This window comes from Pundamilia nyererei, unplaced genomic scaffold, assembly GCF_000239375.1.
Source record: "Pundamilia nyererei isolate P.nyererei 1_Seehausen unplaced genomic scaffold, PunNye1.0 scaffold00033, whole genome shotgun sequence".
NCBI classification, from domain to species: domain Eukaryota; kingdom Metazoa; phylum Chordata; class Actinopteri; order Cichliformes; family Cichlidae; genus Pundamilia; species Pundamilia nyererei.
This window is the reverse complement of record NW_005187434.1, coordinates 4,502,431-4,523,490: the sequence shown is the minus strand read 5'-3', so window position 1 is coordinate 4,523,490 and position 21,060 is coordinate 4,502,431. Positions and strand designations below refer to the sequence as shown.

Genomic DNA, 21,060 nt, shown 5'->3' with positions numbered 1-21,060 from the left:
TAAATGTTAAATGTTAAACCTAAATGTTTAGGCTAATATGCAAATTAATTGTACGGATCAATGGAAATACCAAAATAAAAGCTTCCCGAAAACCTCCGGTGCAAAATTGTCTGTTCTCCTCCACACTTCTCCCCGCTTCACTTCTTGCCTACGAGCATGTCCAGCGATTTTGCTGGACATGTGCTGCAGCGATTGTGAAGTGGAGACTGCAGCTGCTAAGAGTGCACTACTGCTAAACCTTTGGATGGCCGACAAAACGGATCTTCCGATGTTTTCAGCTAAATCGCCGGACGTGCTTTCTCATGGTCGGGTTATGGCTGAATTCCAGTGGAATGACGGTCTCGCCATAATAGACGTTCCAGCCATGTGTTCCAGCCCTAAACCTAACCTTATCCCTAACTATAACCTTATTCCTAACCTTTACTAGCAGTTAAATGACGTAAAATAGTGTTTTCCAAATCGATTTTTAGAAAATGAACAACATGTGTAGATTGAGTCCAAACGGTTCTCATGTGCTCTCCTTTTTCCGATGCTGTAATTTAGGAACGTGTTGGGTACCCGAAAGCATAAAATGTTGAAAATTTGTCACCTAGCGAAAATTATTACGCTTTGGGAGTGAGAACGTGTCTGACCACTACCGGCACACTTTTGCACTGGAGGTTTTCGGAAAGCTTTTATTTTGGTGAAAGGAGCTTGCAAAGAAAAGCGTCTGGACTTCTTTAAGTTGCTTGAAGACGAGGATGCCAATGTGAACATTGATGTCTGATGTCAGATGCTGAACAAAAGTAAACGGCACATGTCAGGGTTGAATAAATGCCCTTCACCCTCTGCTTCACATCATTCAGAAGCAATCATTTTGTGATCATTTTTCTCCTAACAGTGATGAGTGTGGATTGTAGTTTTGTGCTGTCACTCAAGGCTTTTGTTGTATTTCTCAGGAGAGCAGCCTCCCTCCTCTATGGCTCCAGTTGTGCTGAAGTCTCAGTCGAAGACACTGGTGATTGGATCGACTGGTGGGAATATGATCACTACTGGAATGGCCTCGGTACGTGTCCAGGAGATAAAATGATGCAAACCCTCTTTGGTGTTAGAGTAAACATTGTAGTCAGAGGCATTTTCACCCTAATCCATTCTTTAATCATCACTTTCCCATCTGAAAGACTGCAATGTATTCTACTATTTCTCTTCAAGGCGCTCATAAACCACCTTTGGTTTGGAAAGAGCCTTAAGGACGCAATTAATACTCCAGTTGTTTATGTCGACTCTGAAAATGCAGTAAAGTTTGAACTCAACTTTGAAAAGGTACGTGTAAATATTCAGTGTATTTAAATGATAGCACAATAAGAAATTCTGCTTTTGTTCTATCTGAATCTCTTCTCCTCTTTGTACTTCAGGATGTAATTGAGGCTCTTAAGAAAAAGGGACACAATCATCAACTAGCAACACGTTTCTACAATGTAGTTAACGCTGTGGAAAAGGAAGACAGCTGTATCTCTGCATGGTCTGATGAAAGGAAAAAAGGCAAAGCAGCTGGTTACTGAGGCCAAAAGCCAGGGATGTTAGTTTAATAGCATAGCTTTAAGGTTATACAAATTCTTGCAGCCACAAAACCACAAAATCTGTAGCAGATGGTGTCTGTCCTGCTGGAAAATCATTGAACAAGATGTTGATTATCTGTCTTCTTCAGCTGAGTACCTACAGAAGCATGTAGCAGTTGAACTCGTGGCCTCTAGACACAACTGACTCTAACAGTAACATGATGGATTTTGCTGCACAAGAAGAAGCAACAGCCTTATCTGTGACTGTGCCTTGACCCCCCCCCCCCTTTCACTCTTCTGCTTATTTGTACACATTTTACCATCTGGTACTTCTGCCATTTCTCTCTTCTCTGGCATTTCTTTCAGGTTTTCTGTTGTAAAAGCAACAGATACATATGTAAGGTACATGATACTACACTCGTGTTTCAGGCATGTGCATAACAAAACTGAGTTTAATGATAAAATAATTCAATGTTCAAATCATAAAGCCAAAAGAGTACAAAGAAAACAAATACATCATAAAAACTGAAAAAATGTTATTATATTTTATAAATTATTGGGGATATATTGATATTGAATTTCATTATCTAAATTTTTATCAGCCAATTTAGGATAATAGTTGGTCTGATATTTAACAGCCAAATCTTTCTCTTAAATGTTGATTTCACAATCATGCAAATATTCAAAAAATATTCTTTGTTTGATGCCAAAATTTGGACATGAATAGACTGAATAAAAAAACCCCCAATCATTCACATAGACTGCAGATAAAAGAAGTGAAAGAAGCACATAGTTTAAAATTACTTAAACCTGCGTTTTTTCTAAGCGTCGTGCCAGCTAGAGACAGTTGTATAGAAATCTGTGGGAAAACGGCTCGATTGTGGTGGATTTATAGGCTCAGTTCTTGCTTTTAAGTCTTATAGATTACATGTTTTGTAAACTATGCTTCACATGATTGTTCAGATGGATGAAACAAAAAAAATGGTGACAGGCATAAGACATTAGAAATAGAACACTACAAAGTAGTGGGTAACTTCACAGTGCCCGTGTCCCACTTGTATATTCAAGCTTTGTAAAACTCACAATTAAAACTTAATAGGCTAAACCAAATAACACTGGTGCGATTGTCATTGTCAGCTTCACAAAATCTAGAGGCAACAGACTATAGAGATTAATTCATAATGTTGTCTTAAATTGAGATATTCGTCCATTTGGTCGCAGGGTGTGTGGCATCAGTTTAACCTCCTAGGACATGGCATCCACATCAGTGGACATCACATTTTGGTTTGTCTAGACCAACATACTAAATTTTGCTCTACAAGGGCCTGATATCCACTTACGAGGACATTATACTGCCACTGTTCTATCGAAATTTAGATAGAATGTCATCTTATGTGGATCTCATTTTTCTCAGAAACAAAAATCAGGAAAAAAAAAAAATCAGGTAATTTTTTTACATTCATCAGGTCCCAAAAGCCCAAATAACAAAGAGAAATGAAAAATGCATGCCATGAAAGAGTTTAGGTCTTAGGAGGTTAAAATTCTTTAAAAAAATGAAATACTAAATATTTTTTGCTTCTTAACTTTAGTTTTTTTTTTCTTTTGGATCAGAGGTTCTTATGTCTGACATATAAATAGCTGTTCATGCATAGCATTTTTACCCTTTGCACATGAGCTGCTTTGTCACTGTTATTTTATGTACATATATCAAATGAAAATTTTGCATTTGTGCAAAACATATTCCCTGTGTGTATAATAGTAATGGATACATCTTCAAAGTTGCTCATTTTTATAATAAATGGTTGAATGGTCAGTACTTTAAATTTCACCTTAAAATGTTATAGATGCATTGAAAATCTGGTTTCTATTTTTTTTTATAAAACCAAAATGATTAAAAAATGAATATACAGTTGAAAATAAAGTAAACAAAAGGAAAAAATAAATTCTGGTCGCAGTCGATGTTTGACAGCCGGGCAGTAATGGCTTTTTTGTGGATGTACCAATGTGCCCTTCTGCTGTTGGTCTCTCCCTCCAACCTGAGGTCACTGTTATTGATGTGTGCCCCGTAATGTAGTCTGTGCAGCCTGTCTATGTTGTTTCTCATAGATCAGTTTGAAATTTTTTGTGGGGGACATTGTAGCAGTTGGAACAAGATAATCCGATCAAACGTTGACTCATACATTCAGCAGAGACATTTGCTGAGCGAAAGTTTGACGCACTTTCCAGTGAACACCTACAGCACGCAATCAATTCTCACAGCAACACAGATAAAATGTTATTTTACTCGTAATACAGGAAAATAAATCAATCCTGAAGGGAAAAGGTCAGATGATAAGATCCTGGTGTTTTTTAGGGTGGGCTGCTTTGCCCTGTCACATGGTATTTGGACCTCGGGGGGTGTGACAGTCACACTGTGCCCTGACCTTATAGGAGCCACCTGCTGCAAATGTCACATTACCATGTCTGGCAGCAGGAACAAAAGGTTGCCAGGAGAGGATCATGGGTAGGGCCTCATGCGATGACCACCCTGCTTTTCCCTGGCAAACAGTGGCAGTTCAGGCATTTCACTGACAGCTCACAGCAGCGCAGATGATCTGCTGGCTGGGAAACAAGCACGACATTCCAATAACAAATCCCAAACAGCACGGGCTGAGCTGATTTCTTTGATTACCCTATTTGCAGACTAATCTGCATAAATAAATAAATCTTCCTTTTGGGGGTCAGGTGCAGGCTCTTCTGGTGACCCAGATGTTCCAGCTGTTCGGTGTGTACTTTGACTGTTAAAATAAAACCCGACATCTGCTCTTAGTTTGAATTCGTTCATTTATTGGCAGTCAGTGTTGGGCATGAGACAGATACACAAAGGCTACAACAAGGAAGAGTTTGACATTGACACATGAAAACAAACTACAAACCAGGTGGACAGCCTTCTCCATCACTCCCAGTAAACATTCGACATGGAAAGAGGTGTCCGCTCTGACTGTGAACTACATTCACTGATCTATTTTCTGTTTTATTGCGTCGTCCCATCGGCCGCTTCCCTTTTTGCTCTATTGTTCAAGCTAACAGCGGGTCGCAGGGCTCAGTTTCATAGTCGTTATTGTAACTACTGAGTTGGACAAGTGACAAAACACCGAAACAATAACACAAATCATTACAGCAACAATCGGACAAATTACGGATACACACATATAACACACAGCAAACATTTATTATATATCTAGTGATGATTTTTTAATGATTGCTTCAACAATCAGGAGCCGTCATTTCCCCGTCTGCAGGTATACTTTCAGCTCTCTGCTTCACTGCTTATAATCGATGTACACAGAGGCTATGCTATGGTAAAACTGAAATATATAAAAAAAAAAATCAAACTGCCTTAAAGTGCATCGCAGTGTTTCGGTCAGTCTAACTTAAACATCATGTGCTACTACAAGCAGACTAGAACCAATAGATAACAGTCATGGCTGCGTCTGATTAGAAAACACAGGACCACTAAAGTACAGCATCAATAAATGGGAACGACAACATATCTGTAGAGACACACAGCAGTAGGAAAGGGCAGCTTGGACACTGCTCTGACTTAGTGGCCCGCATGAACAGCTGGCTGTGGTGTCACAAATGCACTGAAACACACAGTGGGGATGAGCACAACATCTCAATAATCACACAGAGAAGGGAATAAGAGCATTCGGGCGAGTACAAAAGCAATCAGTGACCGCTATCCATTGTTTGGTCCTACCTGTTGTCTTCTAAGATTGCTTTGTTCACCGAAAAGTGCACAAAAATAGCCTGTGGAAACACAACAGAGCCATGTTTTGTGTCCTCATTTACAACTACACAAGGGTGTGCGTGGGTATTCACAAGTGGACATTTGGAAAGGGGGGGAAAACGCAAAAAGTCGACCTAGCAGTTTTGCCGGGCGTCACGTGATGGGTCGTCGGCTGTATAGTCTGTTGAACTTGTGTCATAGCTTTTGTTGAGAGATTAACAGAGAACACACAATGTGGAGCTAGGCCCTGCCTGCCAGAGATAGACTCAGTCCTGGTAGAGAAACCCGGAGGGACCCACTGTTTCCAAACTGGCTCGAGTTCCTCTTCAGCTACCGCCGGGATGCTGCTCCTCCATCTGAGCAACTGATCTCAAACCTCCTCAAGATTGGCTTCTCAGCTGCCACTGTCACAGAGAGAAAGAGAGACAGAGAGAAAGAGAGACAGCAAGCGAGAAAGAGAGAGAGCACTGGTTTGTTAATCCTTCCGGCCCCCCCTCCAATGAAACCGCACCTCGTTCCCAAGAGCACCATCCACAAACACGGTAAGTCATGGCCGCTGCGGCTGTCGCTTCATTGTCTCTATCTTGTGTGGGTTAACTCAGAGATGGTTAGGAATAGCTTGGTAGCTGTGTTGGGACAAGAAGTTCACAATGTGGGCACTGGTCTCCCTCATGTCTTGAGGGGTAACTGGGCTCGTGGTGTGAGGGCAAGAAGGCGAAGGAAGTAGCGGAGTGCTGTGGGACGACGTTTCAACCACAGTTGAAAGAACCTCGGAGACAAAATGACCCCATCACCTCTCACAGTAGTGAAGGGTAAAGTCTTTGGAGAGCTGCTTCTCCCCTAACCCCCAGGGCTCCAGCTCAAATTTGTCCCCCACATCATCCTCATCATCTTCCCCATCTTCATCTTCCTCCTCGTCCTCCTCATAGTGGCTGGGCTCTTCAATGGATGTCTCCAGGTGGTAGGAGTAGGGCTGACCCTCGGTGTACTCGTAGATCGTCGGCAGGCTGCTCTTTAGGCTGCAGCGCCGGCGCAATGCGACTAGCAGAGGCTGAGGCATGGTGAAAATGTCCATGTTGTTCCCTAGGTCGATCCAGGCCAGGCTGGCGAATTTCTTGGGGTCTTTGAGCATTTCGGTGAGGTCTTTGAGTATAGCCAGGGTGAGGCGGTTGCCATTGAGGGCTAAGGTGCTGAGTTTGGGCAGCGAGGCGAGGAAAGGCAAGAGAAACCTTAAATTTTCGTCAACAAGTTCGGTGAAGCTGATGTCTACAGCCACCACACTGTCTCTGTTGTTTTGGAGGTAGAAGGCGACTTGACGGACGTCCCGGGTCGAGAGGGGAATACCAGACAAGTCGACGGAGTCGCTGGACATTTTTTTCTGTAGGGTTGTCTTGAGACTGTTGGGAATATGAAGAGAAGAGAGTGGTATTACTTAGATGTCTCTTGCACATACACAGACAGAAATTGCTTTTGGCTGGAGGATGAAATGATCTTTGAATGATTCCCCGATTGATGAAAAAAACAAAGCAGTAGTTTTATGCTGTGTTTCCTGAGCTGTATAAAGGAGGGTGGTAACTGGTCCAGCTTGAGCGGAAGGCTGGTACAGAGACTCCAGCATGGGGATTTGCTAGTGTAAACAGAAGAGTCAAAACATCCGAGCGAACCAGCAGCTTGAGCTTAAAGCTATGTGGGCCAGAAGCACGGGGCTCCTTATAGTGCAAGGTCACAACCGTTTCCCCCTGCAGAGATAAGTTATGAAGTGCTTTGGAGGAACTAATCTGAATAAATCTGGCCATTTCAGTTATGGGGAGGCTAAAGAAAGACATGACTTTGCCTCTTTTCTTTTGTTGGTCAGCGACGTGCCACCTGATAACGGATTTTGGTGCAATTGAGCAAAGGAGTATGGAATCACACAAAACGTCCCCAGTTTGCTACACATAACAGAATCTTCTCATGAGCCGTGGTTGACATGTTGTGTATGAATGTCTGTAACACATCATGATTAGGCCACAAAACATATGCCGCAGGAATGCAGCAATGAATAATGCGTCATTAATTCACACTGCTCGCCATTAATAAATTATCACGTCAGAATGACTATTCATGCAAATAGCTAACACTTAATAAATTACAAGCTAAATATGATCTCACCCATTAAGTAACCTGTATCATAATAACTGTGATTCTATTACAGAAAAGTGCTTTTTTGTTTGTTTGTTGTAGACAGCAGCTTTTGACAAGCCTCTTTGAGAGGGAAGAACATGCAATGTGAGTTTGAAGTAGCCAAAAACATTTAGCAGGTGATGAATAATGTCACAGATAAACGATCATGAGCTCATAAAGGAAAACTTGATATCAATCTTGTTTTTGGCTTCTGACTGTGGCTTGTCACATTACTCAGTACTGTATCTGTGGATCAGTGGTTCATGCAGCAACATGTAGATGTACACCTGCCAGCCAGGTTTCTCAAAGCACCTTATGTATGAGGACTTTCATAAAGGTCGACTGAGCGCAGTGGAAAACTGCAGTGAGTTTGGTGGCATAGAAATGAGTGCATTAACTCTGATACTGACAGACATTAATTGTTGGCAGATTGGTTTAATTTGCTCACATGAACATACACTGATCTGACTACAGTGACTTTACAACACCTGCTATAAACAAGGCAGACAAACATTGTTTAAGCTCAGCAGATGCTTTAACAGGATTATAGCATGTTTGAAAAGTTCAGTCCCTCTGCCTGATTTTTCTGTCTTTAAAGGGGATTTCTGAGTTGAAATTCAATCAGGGAAGCTTTAAATGATTACTTTTCTGCCCAGGATTTCTATCTGTTTCAGTGCATACTCGGTATAACCCCTGGAATATCTTCGAAATCCTTTCAGGACATTGCATAATGAAAGCACGATTTGAAGCTGAATCTAAATATAGGCGATATTATGATCCCTTTCTGCAGCTAGCATTCGTGCCGAAAACATTTCTGAATTACTTGCACGCTCCTTTGCCCCTTTGTTTGCAGTCCCTTACATTTACAAGCGCCCGACTCCTCACTCACCTCCTCACCCCAGCCCTAGAGGAGGCAGTGTGTTTAACTTGAGCTGTTACTGAAGTGGCCTCCAAGTTGATTTGGTGTCAGAGTGAATTAAAGCATTCCCAGCGCCCTTGTGACTTACTGTGACATGCACCTGTCACTTGTTATGCACCCAAGTGGGGTTTTTTTGTGGTGCTGAAAATGGATGTGCCCTCAGCAGCATGCACAGCTCCTTTTTTTTAAAAGCAGGTGATGGGCTGATGATCAAATAACTCGTGAAAACCCCCCCAAAATCTGCAGATATCACCAGGATTTAAAAAGAAGTTTTAATCAGGTGCAGAGGACAAGAAATATGCCAAGCATGCTGCACTTCTATCAGACTCTTGTGAGCCAGAGTTCTTTCTCTCTCTTCTGTCTCTCGCATCCTTTTTTACATGACAGAAACCTCATTTTAACCAGAGGCACAAAGGTCCTAATGGCCGTGGCAGAGGCTTCGCTCCAGGTGTGAATAGGTTTTGATCACGCAGCTCCTTCCTTTTCAGACAGGCTTTTGAGCCCAGTCTGCACAAAAAAAGTATGTCTGAGGCATACACACTGGAAGCTTCTTACATCCTGCGTCAAGATCTGATACCACAAAACATGAGCGCTACTGATAACTTTGAGTAGATGGTTTTTCTTGTGAATTTTACATCCAAGAACATGAATATCAGGGCTCAGTTTAAATTAAGAAACAGTGCAGAGGTATGATGCTGGATATCTGTGGCTAAGTAGATGCCCAAAGAAATAATAATTATACACTGAATCCAGTAAGGACTTACAGTAATGACATCAGCCTTTAATAACAATGCATATTTACAAACAAGCAACCTAATAAACACCCTTTACATAGTTAAGAAATCAATAAATTTTACATTGTGGTGCCATATATTAAGTATTCCCACCAAGAGTGCACCGCTTGTCTCTACGTGTGGCTCATCAGTCTCCAAGTGTCAGCGATTTAATCCAACGAGGCCGCGTTCTAATTCAGTAAGCACAAATCAAATCGCTGTTGGGATTTAATAAAGTAAATATTCATTCTAAAGCTTGCTGAGTAGAAGTGAGATTATATATATATATTTTTTTAAATTAAGAAACAGTTTTTTCTAAACATGCAGTTCAGTTTCCTCCTCATCTCCCCTCTGGGCTGTTATTGCATTACTCACGCCATTTTGTCTTTTTTGTCGAGTCATTTACGTTCAAACTTTTCTCTATTATTCATCTCAGTCCTCTGGTGGGTAAAGCCCATCTGCACGAGATGAGCAGTCTCGTCACACCTGCTCCCTGATGTCACGTATATTTTCCACTGCACGCTCATCATAAAGACGTACAGATGAGGTCGGCGTGCACTACAGATAGAAATCACACACACATAATCCCTCTCAGCACTGCATTGTCCTTCATGCTGCAGGGTATTCAACCTCACACTTCACAATCCGTATCGCTAAAGGCAGTTCCCTCCCATGCACCAATCAGCCGCAACATTAAAGCCACTGACAGGGAAAGTGGATAACTCTGAATAGCTTGTTGCAGCGTAATGGACTGCTGTAAAATGCTGGATCCTGGCGTTTATGTGGACATTATTTTAACATATACTGCCTACCTAACATCCCTATAGACTTGGCTGACACCCGTCTGAGTGTTAGGTGAGAAAACAAAAGCAAATTATTAAGTCACGTAAAGCTTATGGGAAAGAAAAACACTTCTGTAAAAGTCAAAAAAAGAGAAAAGGTCACAAAAAGTGTCTGCAAATTTTATACTGACATGAATTTAGCCTTAAGGTGAGAGCACTTCAGTAGCGTATCTGGGTCACTGCATCCATCAAGCCCATTTTTTTTCATTGCACTTGGAAAAAAAAACCAAGGAAAGTTTTCTAGCCAATCCTAAATAAACTAATTAGATTAGATTGAGATTAATGGGATTACTGAGTTTCAGATATTAATTCAGTGTGGCATTTCAGTCACACAAGTGTGTACAGTACTTAGAGGACTGCGTGTGCCGCACTAATGCTAGATAATGAAGGGATGAACAGTCCCGTGGCATTAAAAAGGACTGAGCTGTTTCTGTTTCCTCTGAGTGGAGAGAAACCCCACAGAAATGGATTTGTTGCTTTTTTTATTTTATTTTATTTCTTGCACAGAGGAGAGGTGGTTTAATGTAATCAGATTACGTTGGATCAACGTAGTATACTTGCAATTACTTGAAGTGATTTAAATAAGTATGTAGAGTGAAATTTGTTTTAATTTATTCTACACAAGTTAAAAACTTTAGGAAAACACAATGAAATCTTGTTGTTTGAACAACTACTTTGTTAATCAAGGCAATTACTGCTAGTCTTGCTTAATGAACCAATATGGGGGTTGATGATTTCATAGAGACAAACAACCATTTGCTCTTACATTCATGGGTAACTTAGAATCACCAATTAACCTAACTCTAATAACACACTGCAAACCAGCCAGATGTGGATTTGAACCCAGGCCCTTCTTGCTGTGAGGCAACAGCACTAACCATCACGCCACAAAACTGTCAAGCCAGGCTTAACAAAACTAGGAAAGCTATGATTACAAGGCTTGATACAGAATTCTCCGTACGTTTTTGTCCTTGACAGGTTAAACCACAATAAATAGCGATAGCACATACATGGTGTGGGTATAGTTGTCTGGCTCTTAAAACTCCAGCGATTTTCCTGCAGTTTGAGATCTAATGTGATCTTGTGATCAACTAACAACTAACCACTCTTACTAGATTATCATGTCATCTCAACAAGAACAAATTAAGTCCTACCTCAAAGCACACTGTGCGCTGTCAATCTTACGTGCTGCACAATAATGTTTAATATTTAGTATTTACTGTTATATTCCCATATGTCATCGTGATGTTGTTTATTCTTTTGCTCTCGTTTTCTTCTGCTTGTTTTCTTTTTTCATTCTCAACAGGTGAAATTAATAAAAAAAAACAAAAACAAAAAAAGAACAAATTAAGTTGCTGAATTTCATGCAGATGCTACATGATTTAATTACGTTCACCATAGAAACATGAAATTATTTAGTACATGTAACAACCACCCAATTTCTTTTTTTTTGAGTGTGGACTTCTTTTAGTAACAAGAGGAGTCGCCTCCTGCTGACCTTTAGAAAGAATGCAGGTTTAGCCAATGTTTTTCAATGTTTTTGTATTGGCTAAACCTTGGCTAAATTCGTTTTTGAGGGGGTGGTGGGGTTGGTTCTTTTTACAGTTTATAGCCAACGATGACTAGTCGGCTTGGATAGCATGGCACATATAATTGACTGTATCTGTACTCAATGAACTGGACAAACCAAATTCGACTCGCTTGTGTGACTGAAACTCGACGATACAGCACCCAGTTGTCACTCAAAGCTGCCATTCCCTAAAAGCACTACTTTCTTCTTCTGGCCACAACAATAATGTAATAATATATATTTTCTGTACCTACAAGGCAAGTAATTACAACACAAGCACAAAATTATGCCACACAGTATAATACATACTTTAGTTACTGTAAAAAAAATATTCACAAGCTTTAAGTTATATAAGAAATCTTCACCTTTTAGTTTTCAACAAAAGCAAAATAGCTACTAACGTTTTGTAGATATGTGACTGTTTCCGGTCACAAAGGCCTAGAGACTGGATTGTGACAATTTAGCAACCACTAGTAATGAGGGGAAAAATATTTATTCCCTGACCTGCTGGTGAGTGGTGCCTGACAGTTGATGGGAAATTGATTGGATACATGAAGGGTTTTGGTACATGACCATCTTTACAACCGATCTTATCCAGCGACAGCCAGCAACCAGTTGCAATTTACTTGGGGAATACACATGTTTTCCTATTGATCAATGGTTGTATTACAGCTCAGTGTTGGACAGCTCTTGTTCAAAGTGCACATAATTTTTTTTAATGTACTAGGCTTTGTTTATGCAAAAGTGTCAAAAATGAAAAAGAGTGGCTATGGAGACTAAGTCACTTTTTACTTTACATCTCAGAGGAAAAAATGAATTATATGGTTTGATTTTTGTGAGCTTCACAGATGCTAGCAGATGTCCTAAATATATCTAACAAAGTCAATCTTTGTGCCTAATTTTAGTAGTTATTCCAGGCTAAGCTAATTGCTAAGCTAAACTGCTAGCAGAGTTCCCAAGAGGCAATGCAAGTTACTCTAAATGATCTTATAAATATTTGAATCAGAAATAAAATGACGAGTTAAGCTCTTAACTGGAAAAAGTAGGCTATCTCCAAAAACTTAAGTTTGGGAGGTGAACTTCCTTTTCACAGTCAGCAGCAGACTGGACCTGTCTCATCTCTGTCTAGCCTTGACAGGTATTTGTTCATGAACACAACAGCAGGCGAAGCTGTCAGAGCTCACAACACCTGCTGTATTAATATTCTGTTTTAGGGTGGATTTCTTGTTTTAATCATTCATGTTGTTCCTGCTGTCTCAGCCAGTGTCACACCGTCTCACTGCAGGTTTATGAAGCCAACAACAAGACTAAGTGAAAAAGAGCTATCGGAATTTAGCGACTGTATGATTCCACACATTTTCAGAGAAGCTGTCAGTTTCAGTAAAGTCGTGTTTTTTTCCTCTTCCGAGCTGAAATAATTGTCCGTGAGGACAACAAAGCCCTGCCTGTGCAGCTAAACAGTGAAATGTCTGATCTACATAAGCTTTTCTTCCAGTTTTTGCGTGTCACCTCTGAATGACTCGCAATAAACCCGTCTGATCTCGCTGAGCTCACATCATCTCGTTTTCAGCCCTCAGATTGTTTTCATCTCTTTAAAATTAATCCATTATTTGCAGTGTGTAGTCAGATGTAGAATAAGCAATTACACGAGAAACAATTATGATAGGCTTTTTCTGTTCATGAATAGGATTACCAAGTAACACCTAGACACAAAAAATTTTGTTTGTGTTATTTGTGTGCAACCTAATTCTCTATTCATCATTTGCACATCAAAAGCAATGCACTTTTTCATGAAAATAGCTACAATTACATTTTAGCACAACCCTCCCAGCTTTTTTTGGCATACAGATGACACGTTTGCTGCCACTTTTGAAGAGCGAAACGCCAGTAGCGATGCAAATCCACCACACGGTCCTCTCAGATATGATTGACAGCTGTGGTTATTCTTAACGTTTCTATCAGGTCAGCCCATGGCCAGCTCCGTCGTATTTCAGTGTTGGGTACAAAGATGAAAATCTCTACTGCTCGACATGGAGCCGAGCCCTGTTCTCTGTTGTGTGTGCGGCGGCTGACTTATTACAGACTGAATGTCTGGACAGAAGGGCTTACCAGGCCTGGGATTTCCGTCTGGACATGCTCTGCCTCAACCACTTTGAGTGTGGGGTCAGGTGATAGATCAGCTGTCTGCAAATCTTATCAGAAGACTTTATGGTGTCTGCATCCTGTAGACGAGGACAGAAAGAGTGCTGATAAAGGAACACAGAGCATGAGAGTAATAGTACTAAGGCAGCAGCTTTTTCTGCCCGTGGAAGTAAAAGAGAAAAACAGTTCTTTGCAGCTCTTTATACCTCTCAAGGTTTTAAATCCTGCCAAGTTTCCTCGATTCTTTTTTTTTTTTACACTCATCAACCTGTAGCTCCACCATATTTCACCTGAACAGAAATATTAATGGTTTATTATTATTCTTGAAGCCTTGAGCTACTCCTGAACAAAACACAATTTAACTGACTTGCTGTAGCAAGAAAATCTAATCACATGCAGCATGCACTGGGAAGCAAAACACAGGAAGTAGTAAGCAGAGGTGAGATACAGCAGCTACTGATAAACCCAGATAATTTCAATGTATTAATCATGCTGTGGCTCCTGGTGACCACTGCCTACATAATAATAATAATAATAATAATAATAATAATAATAATAATAATAATCATCATCATCATCATCATCATCATCATCATCATCATCATAATAAAAATAAAAATAATAATAATGATTCAGTTTTCATCTTTGATTTTTCAGACAGGCTGAATTACACATTCCCATCTGTACATAAAATTCAACCTTATTCTGTTTCAAGGTGCTATTTTGATTTATTCAATCTTGCTGGCACTGTCAGGTCACTCCAGCTTTATGAGTTTCAGGTATGAAAAATTTAACAAACTGCATTAAGCGGTTTTCCAGGATTCTTACTGAGCAGCTATTTCTAGCTCCTCGAGAGTAACATGTGTCGGCGGAATTTCTTTCGAGCATCTGTCTGTAGGAATGTCAATAACATCCTCGGATGAGATTTTCTTAAGAAGACAGCGATTCACAAACGGAATTCATAAGGGAAATGTTCTTAGGAGAAAGCTTTCCTTTGCAGAGTGCTAACACCAAGCTTGTCAGGGAAACACAAAAACACACAGAAAAAAGGAAAGAAACCTGACCTTCTTAGGACACTGCATCTCTCGAGCCAGGCTGAGCAGCAGCTCGTGTGAGATGGGATCCACTAGATTGAGGAAGGCAGCGTTTTTGTACAAGATGTCGTTGAGCGATGTGCCTTCTAAACCCAGATCCTACCAGAGAAGACAAGATAACAAAAAAGAATCACAAACCCAGCAAGATGCAGTTGCAGAAATACACAATTAGGGGTCTAAGAATGTTGATTTAGTCCGACAAACAGGTCCCTACTGTGTCAAGGGCATCGTGACTCCTAATGGAAAGATAAAAGAAGCGTTTTGTTTTAAATATTCATTAAAGAAGACAGAAGATGCGTTTTCATCTACAGTAGCAAAGTGAAATGTAAGTGGGGGGGAGTCACTGGGGAGAGGCTGTGTTTGGACATATCACCCCTCGGTGGCACTTATCCACAGGGCATATCTTGACATACCATAGTGCTTACTGTTTGCAGAAAGCAACCCATGCCTGACTCTCTCTGACCTCATGTTAATACCTCAGATCAAACCTCTGATTTCTACATGCTCTACTTTCATTGGTTGTTTAAAACTTGGGGAAAAAACAACTCAACCCAATAACTTTCAAATGCATTTAATATCTCAGTGCACATGCATCTATTTTTCCTCATTTATAATTCTCTTCTTGCCGTGGCACTTCAATATGTTAGAGTTTGAATACATTTCATTTGTGCTGCACGTAAATACATCTGCAAAGAGGTCAGAACTGACAGCTGTCATGGCAGCTTGCACGCAGTTATGATGAATCCGAGAGGATCTGCGGTGAAAAAAAGAAATCAAACCAACTAAAAAGAGGAGATGTCAGATGACCTTTCGAGAGTGATGAGACAAGCAGCAGTCAGTGGTGCTGCTGTGCGCGCTGAACCATACCAACTCGCCTTCATCCACATGTCCATCCTCAAGGTCCTAATGAGCCAATCTATGATGGCGAGCACTTGTGCAGCCCATGCAAGTTTAATGAGAAAAGAAAGCCTTTGAGACACTACATACGGTACGCACACACCTGCGCGCATGCACACACATTCAGACACATCTGCTTTTTTTCCTTCCTTAAACACAATCTGCATTGATTGTAAAAGACAGTTGGAGTGGGAGGCTTGCAGCTCCACATTCCCGGCAGTCCTTTTAACAAGGGTGGCAGTAAACACAGACTGAACCCAAAGCATGGGAGAAGCTGCTTTTGCTCTTCTAAGAAAGACTTCTAAGAAAGAGAAGGTGTAAAAATATCTCCCTTCAGTGTTCATGCCTGATCAACTGTCACGTGCGAGTGTGAAACCAAGCCTGGATCCGTCCTCATATCTGCAACGAAGCTCAGATCTCTTTCCTATCTGCGGCAGAGCTCGCTGTTATACACCAATTAAATCTGCAGCTAATTCTGAGAACAGAATCTCGTCAATATCTGCTGCAAACTCTGCAAGAAAAAAAAAAGATAAAGTGAGGATCATTTAATAAAAGTAGAGCTCATTTAGGGGAAAGTGAGCCTCCCGTCCCCTGTGATGTGGCTGTCATGGAGCCTGGCCAGGCCAGTTTATCTCCTTGGCTTGATTAAGGAGGTTCCACTCTCTCCTGTGTCAAGGCTTCAGAGTAATTAACACCGGACAGCTAAAAGACAGAGGAAAGCCCTAAGGGCAAGCAAACAAATGAGATCACTTAGGATATTGCTGTATCTTTGATGTATCCACATATCCTTTCATGCGTGTTTTACACATTTGCCAAAGCAGGCGAGAAGAGGCTTTAAAGAAGCCCTTTGATTAAGATCCTGTATGGTGGAGTGTAGGACATTTGAGGTCATGTGTAGAAAACTCGTCCTACTTAATTTTGCAAAAACTACATCAAATCATCGCACTGAGTGTGTTCTTAGCTTGATGATGATGCATTTTAGAGGTAATTGATTTAGTTTCCTCAATTCATTTTAAAATGACAAAAATACCAAATCTTCACATGACTATAGGCACACACACACTAGAATATTTACAAAAATAAATAAATAAGGAAAGCAATGACAGTGGCCTAGATTTTCATTTCTTTAGGTAAGAGTTAATAAAACCTTTTGAAGTGGAATAATATTTTGTATTGGTGAACACAAGACTTCAGGGCTCTCATTGTTGCTGCTGGAGCACAGGCCATTACAGTGAGAGAGAGAGACATTAAGAGTGGGGAGTGATGGAGGTGCTAGGTCGCTCTAATGGGCACATTAGAACAGCCTAAGGAAAAGGTGAAACTCTGGCTTTAGAAGAGAAGGGAAACAAGGACAAATGCAGACAGGGATGGAGATTTATTTGTGCTCTGCATTTCAGGAAATATCCAGAACCATCAGGAGAAAATCAAATTTGAGGTAATGCGATGACACAGTGTGGAGTTTGAACATTTCCTCATTCGGTGGGTAGGTAATCCTATCAAATCTAATGTCAACACTGAGCACGTTTAGCCACAGTGAGAGAGAGTGGTGAGTCACGTGCTGTGTCTGCCAATGAAACACTGTGTCACAGGTACAGTGCTCTGCCAGTGGCCTACTTTCCATAAAAAACAAATGCTTCAGGAGGAAGTGGCCAAAGGAGTGAGCCCACACACGCGTGTAGTAACCGCAAAGGGAAATGAACGAATAATGTGGGCTTAGGTCAGAGGTCGTTACAGAAAATGCTGGAGAACACTACAGTGCACCTGTGCCACCGCTACATTTTGGATATGCATGCAAAAGACTCATTCACGCACGTACACAGTCCCTCACCGCTCTCTGTGTGATGGGAAAACAATGCATGCCCGCATCAACACCACAGCAGGCTTTAGGGCAGCGCTGCTGTTGGCAAACAACGTCCGACTTCACCATGCCCTGTGCAGGTTTCTTCCTTACCTTCCTCAGTAATTTGAGCACGTCGGTCGCCTGGTCTATCCTGCGGTCACGGAGCAGCTTCTGGATCTCTTTGATCCACGCCACTCTCCTCATGTACGGGCTGTGGTTAGTCCTTCGCAGCATTCCAGGCAGTTTGTCTGATTTGAGCATCAGCGCAAACAGAAAGTCCCCGCCGCCCCGACCTCCCCTCTCGCTCTCTCCGGCGCTGTTCAGGAGCTTGCGTCGCCTTTTGGAGAAATTCTCGTTGTCCAAGCTGCTCTGCCTGCTCAGTCTGGAGCCCATGGTGTTGTTGTTGTTTGTTGGCTTGTTTCTTTCTCTTTTTTTGACACAGTCAGACAGCACCACTACCAAAAGGACAATCCCATGACGAGCTCCAGTTGCCCGTTTCCAGCAGATGCTCCTAAGTGGATGGTAGAGAAAAAAAAAACAAAAAACAACAGCGTCGTGTTGTCTGGCTCTGCGACTGGCTGTCAGATGGCTGGGGATCCGGTACAGAGCCACATAATATCCTAGAACGCTCTAAACGATCATCGTTGCCTCGTGCACCCGTCACGCGTTAGTATATCTCGCTTTGTTTTTCTCCTCCGTCGCCGCCACTGTGCGCTACGTGCGCCAGGCTCAGATGATGATGATGATGCTCCGGCTGCTTCATCCTCCGGTCGTGTCTGCTTTTACGCTGCTGTTTAGATTTGTGCAACGTGGAGAGTCCGACCAATCGCAGCATCTGGTGCCTGCTGCGCGTCTCTCCTCCCAGCCATAAACCCCCCTCAGCCCTCTCCTCCCCGTGCAGCTGCAAAAAGGGGAATCAAATCACAAGAATATTCAGCACGTGATACCAATGTAAGCAAAAGAATCGTTGAAAGAAAGGGATTTTTTTTAAATGCTCTGAATGTGCCACTTTCAGTTTGATTTTTTCTCTTAGGGGGGGTCTTCGGTTTATCCTCCAGAAGACCTGAAAGTTTGTCTTTTAGCTCCAGCTTCTCAAGTACGTGCTTCGCCATGGGCCCCGGTATAAATCTGAAATTTCTCTTTTGGCAGTCTTGTTGTTGTTCAGCCTTTGCATGAGCTGTCAGCTCCTGTTTGCATCAATCACAGCTTCACTAAGTCACAGAATTCACTGAAAAATGTCCACATCTCGTCTTTTTGTCACATTGCCATCTCTCTTTATTTATTTCCACGGAGGTCGGTGAATGGGGGGCCCCTGAGGTGCAGCCAGCGACATAATAGACAGCTCTCAGTTATTTCAGCCCCCATCCACACCTATTCTATTTGTAGCCCAGCTCCCATCATTGTGGCTTTAAGGACTTTGAGCCTGACTTGACCTTATTTGCTCTCATGATTCAGGCTCACTCTTGTTTAGTGGAGAGCACAGCGCTGTGATCTGTTGTCTAATAATTATTTTCCCTGGCTCTGGACCGGCCCAGCTGCATATTTTTTTTAGAGGTTGTAATTATGATTGACCAGTGCCCTTAATTTAATGCAGCATCCTCACGGCACTGACTTGTTTTGTCAGAACCTTGACTCTCGGAGCAATGCCGGTAAAGCGACCCAATTGAACAGCTTGCTCTAAATGCTGCTTTCCTGTTTCAGGTTTGCAAAGTTTTTGTGACAAGAGAATTAAATCTGCACCTAGAAACAGTTAATGGACATTAAAAAAAGATTCTCAACCCAGTGGCCAACTTTTGGTGGGGTCTGGTGATGATTAAGGTGCACCGCTTTTACAGATTCTGTTTGATTTACATATCGCAGGGAGCACTACTCTGTCAGCTTTATTATATCCTGTGTGATTGCAGCTTCACAGTGGCAGCAGGGTTATCGCTGTTTGAAAGAGACTCACATTTAACAGGCAGAGAGGGTCTAATGGGACAAATTAATGAGTACACATACATACATTTTTATTACTATTTTAAAGCTCTTCTAAGCTTTGCATCAGCCCATTATCTACAATATGGGGAATTCTCTTATTGTAATATTCAGTATTTGTTGTCCTTTTCTGTCTTGACAAGCCAAAACACGTTAATCTATAACTGTTCTACCTGAAGATGTTTATGAACTGCAGGTTAATTGATATCAACATGATGTAGCACGACAAATGAAATAGTAAAAAAAACCAAAAAAACAAAAAACAGTTCATGGTCAAAATAGCAAAGAAATCACGCAGCCCAAGAGGATAACAGTGAAACAGTGATGTCATTTGCTTGCCACCAAGCAGCTTAGTGGTTAGGATGCTGACTCTGAGTAGCAACCATTTTTCTGGGGTTGGCAAAACTGAGCTTTTGTTCTGCTGTTGAATCCGTGTAGGCTCAATAGTAATGTTCTATTGTGGCCGTTTACTACTGTCACATCTAATTATATTATGATGACTCATATATAATAAGCAATTTCTTCTTCTTCTGGCCTCTTCTCCTATAGATCACCACAGTGAACATTAGCCTCCATCACGCCCTATCCCCAGCATCGTCCTCTGTCACACCAACCCTCTGCATGTCTTTCATTTCTTAGTGGTCTCTCTCTTTTCCTCTTGCCCGACAGCTCCATCTCGGACACACTTTGTCCAATATATTCACTATCCCTCCTTTGCACAAGTCCAAGCCATCTCAGCCTTGCCGCTCTGATTTTATCTCCAAGCTGCTCAGCCTGAGCTCTCGCTGATATTCTAATCCCATCCATTTTCGTCACACCCCAAGAAATCTTCAGCATCTTCAGCTTTGCCTTCTCTCTTTTTGTCAGTGCCACTGTCTCCAAACCAAACATCATAGCACGTCTCACTACCGTATAGTTTCCCTTTCATGCTTGCTGCTGTTCCTCTGTCACATATCACCCCTGTCACTAATCTCCACCCTACCTCTACTCTCATCTTCCCCTCTCTTGTGCTTTGGATGGTTGAACCCAGGTATTTAAACTCATCCACCTTCATAACCCTTACTCCTTGCAGCTTCACTGTTACACTTGTCTCCCTCACAGTCACACAAATGTATTGTTTCTTGCTTCGTTCCTCTTCTCTCCAGAGTATACCTCCACATCTCCAGGCTCTCTTGCACCTGTTCCCTGCTCTCACTACAGATCACAAAGCTGTCTGCAAGCATCACAGTCCATTTAGACTCCTGCCTGACCTCATCTCTCAGCCTGCCCATCAGCACTCCAAACAAGAAGGGTCTTAGAGTCAATTCTTGATAAAATCTCACTCCCACCTTTCAGTCTTATTGCACACCTCACCCTACGATCCCTGTCCTCATACATATATCCAAAAACAGCTGCTGTAGAAAAAATGTAACTCCAGTTCTCTTAATTTGTGCACATACCACCGATCAGGTTTCACTGTTGTTGTGTGGGCCTATTAAAGTAGTGGCTGTGGCCTTCAGTTTTCCCACTCCACCTAGCAGCGATACCGTCACTTCA

At 41.7% G+C, this 21,060-nt stretch overlaps 2 protein-coding genes across 3 annotated transcripts in view; one reads left to right on the top strand and one right to left on the bottom strand.

The window, feature by feature from the left end:
• The window catches only part of LOC102205601 (gamma-glutamyltransferase 5-like), a 9,907-nt gene extending 7,084 nt beyond the window's left edge, over positions 1-2,823 (top strand). Inside the window, exons 10-12 of one of the 2 annotated variants that reach the window (XM_005729605.1) lie at positions 939-1,045; positions 1,192-1,302; positions 1,395-2,823. In XM_005729605.1, coding sequence (XP_005729662.1) covers positions 939-1,045; positions 1,192-1,302; positions 1,395-1,541 — 365 coding nt within the window. In that variant the 3' untranslated portion in view covers positions 1,542-2,823. Of the gene's footprint in view, positions 1-938; positions 1,046-1,191; positions 1,303-1,394 lie in introns of those variants that run through there. The other variant, XM_005729606.1, reaches the window with a different exon arrangement.
• Positions 2,824-4,352: 1,529 nt separating this feature from the next.
• Positions 4,353-18,431, bottom strand: lrrc75ba (leucine rich repeat containing 75Ba). Its single transcript, XM_005729604.1, has 4 exons — positions 17,662-18,431; positions 14,784-14,912; positions 13,687-13,799; positions 4,353-6,707 (listed from the first exon to the last, which is right to left on the bottom strand). Exons 1-4 carry the CDS (start codon positions 17,941-17,943, stop codon positions 6,101-6,103), a joined length of 1,131 nt encoding a protein of 376 aa, XP_005729661.1. The 5' UTR covers positions 17,944-18,431; the 3' UTR covers positions 4,353-6,100.
• Between the last annotated feature and the right edge of the window lie 2,629 nt (positions 18,432-21,060).

Excerpts from the sequence above, each read along its gene's own strand:
- lrrc75ba (XM_005729604.1), bottom strand. The coding sequence starts at position 17,943 with ATGGGCTCCAGACTGAGCAGGCAGAGCAGCTTGGACAACGAGAATTTC. Across the intron at positions 14,913-17,661 it reads TGCTCAAATTACTGAGGAAG|GATCTGGGTTTAGAAGGCAC; the intron begins GTAAGGAAGAAA and ends CTTCTCTGGTAG. Across the intron at positions 6,708-13,686 it reads AGACGGAAATCCCAGGCCTG|TCTCAAGACAACCCTACAGA; the intron begins GTAAGCCCTTCT and ends TATTCCCAACAG.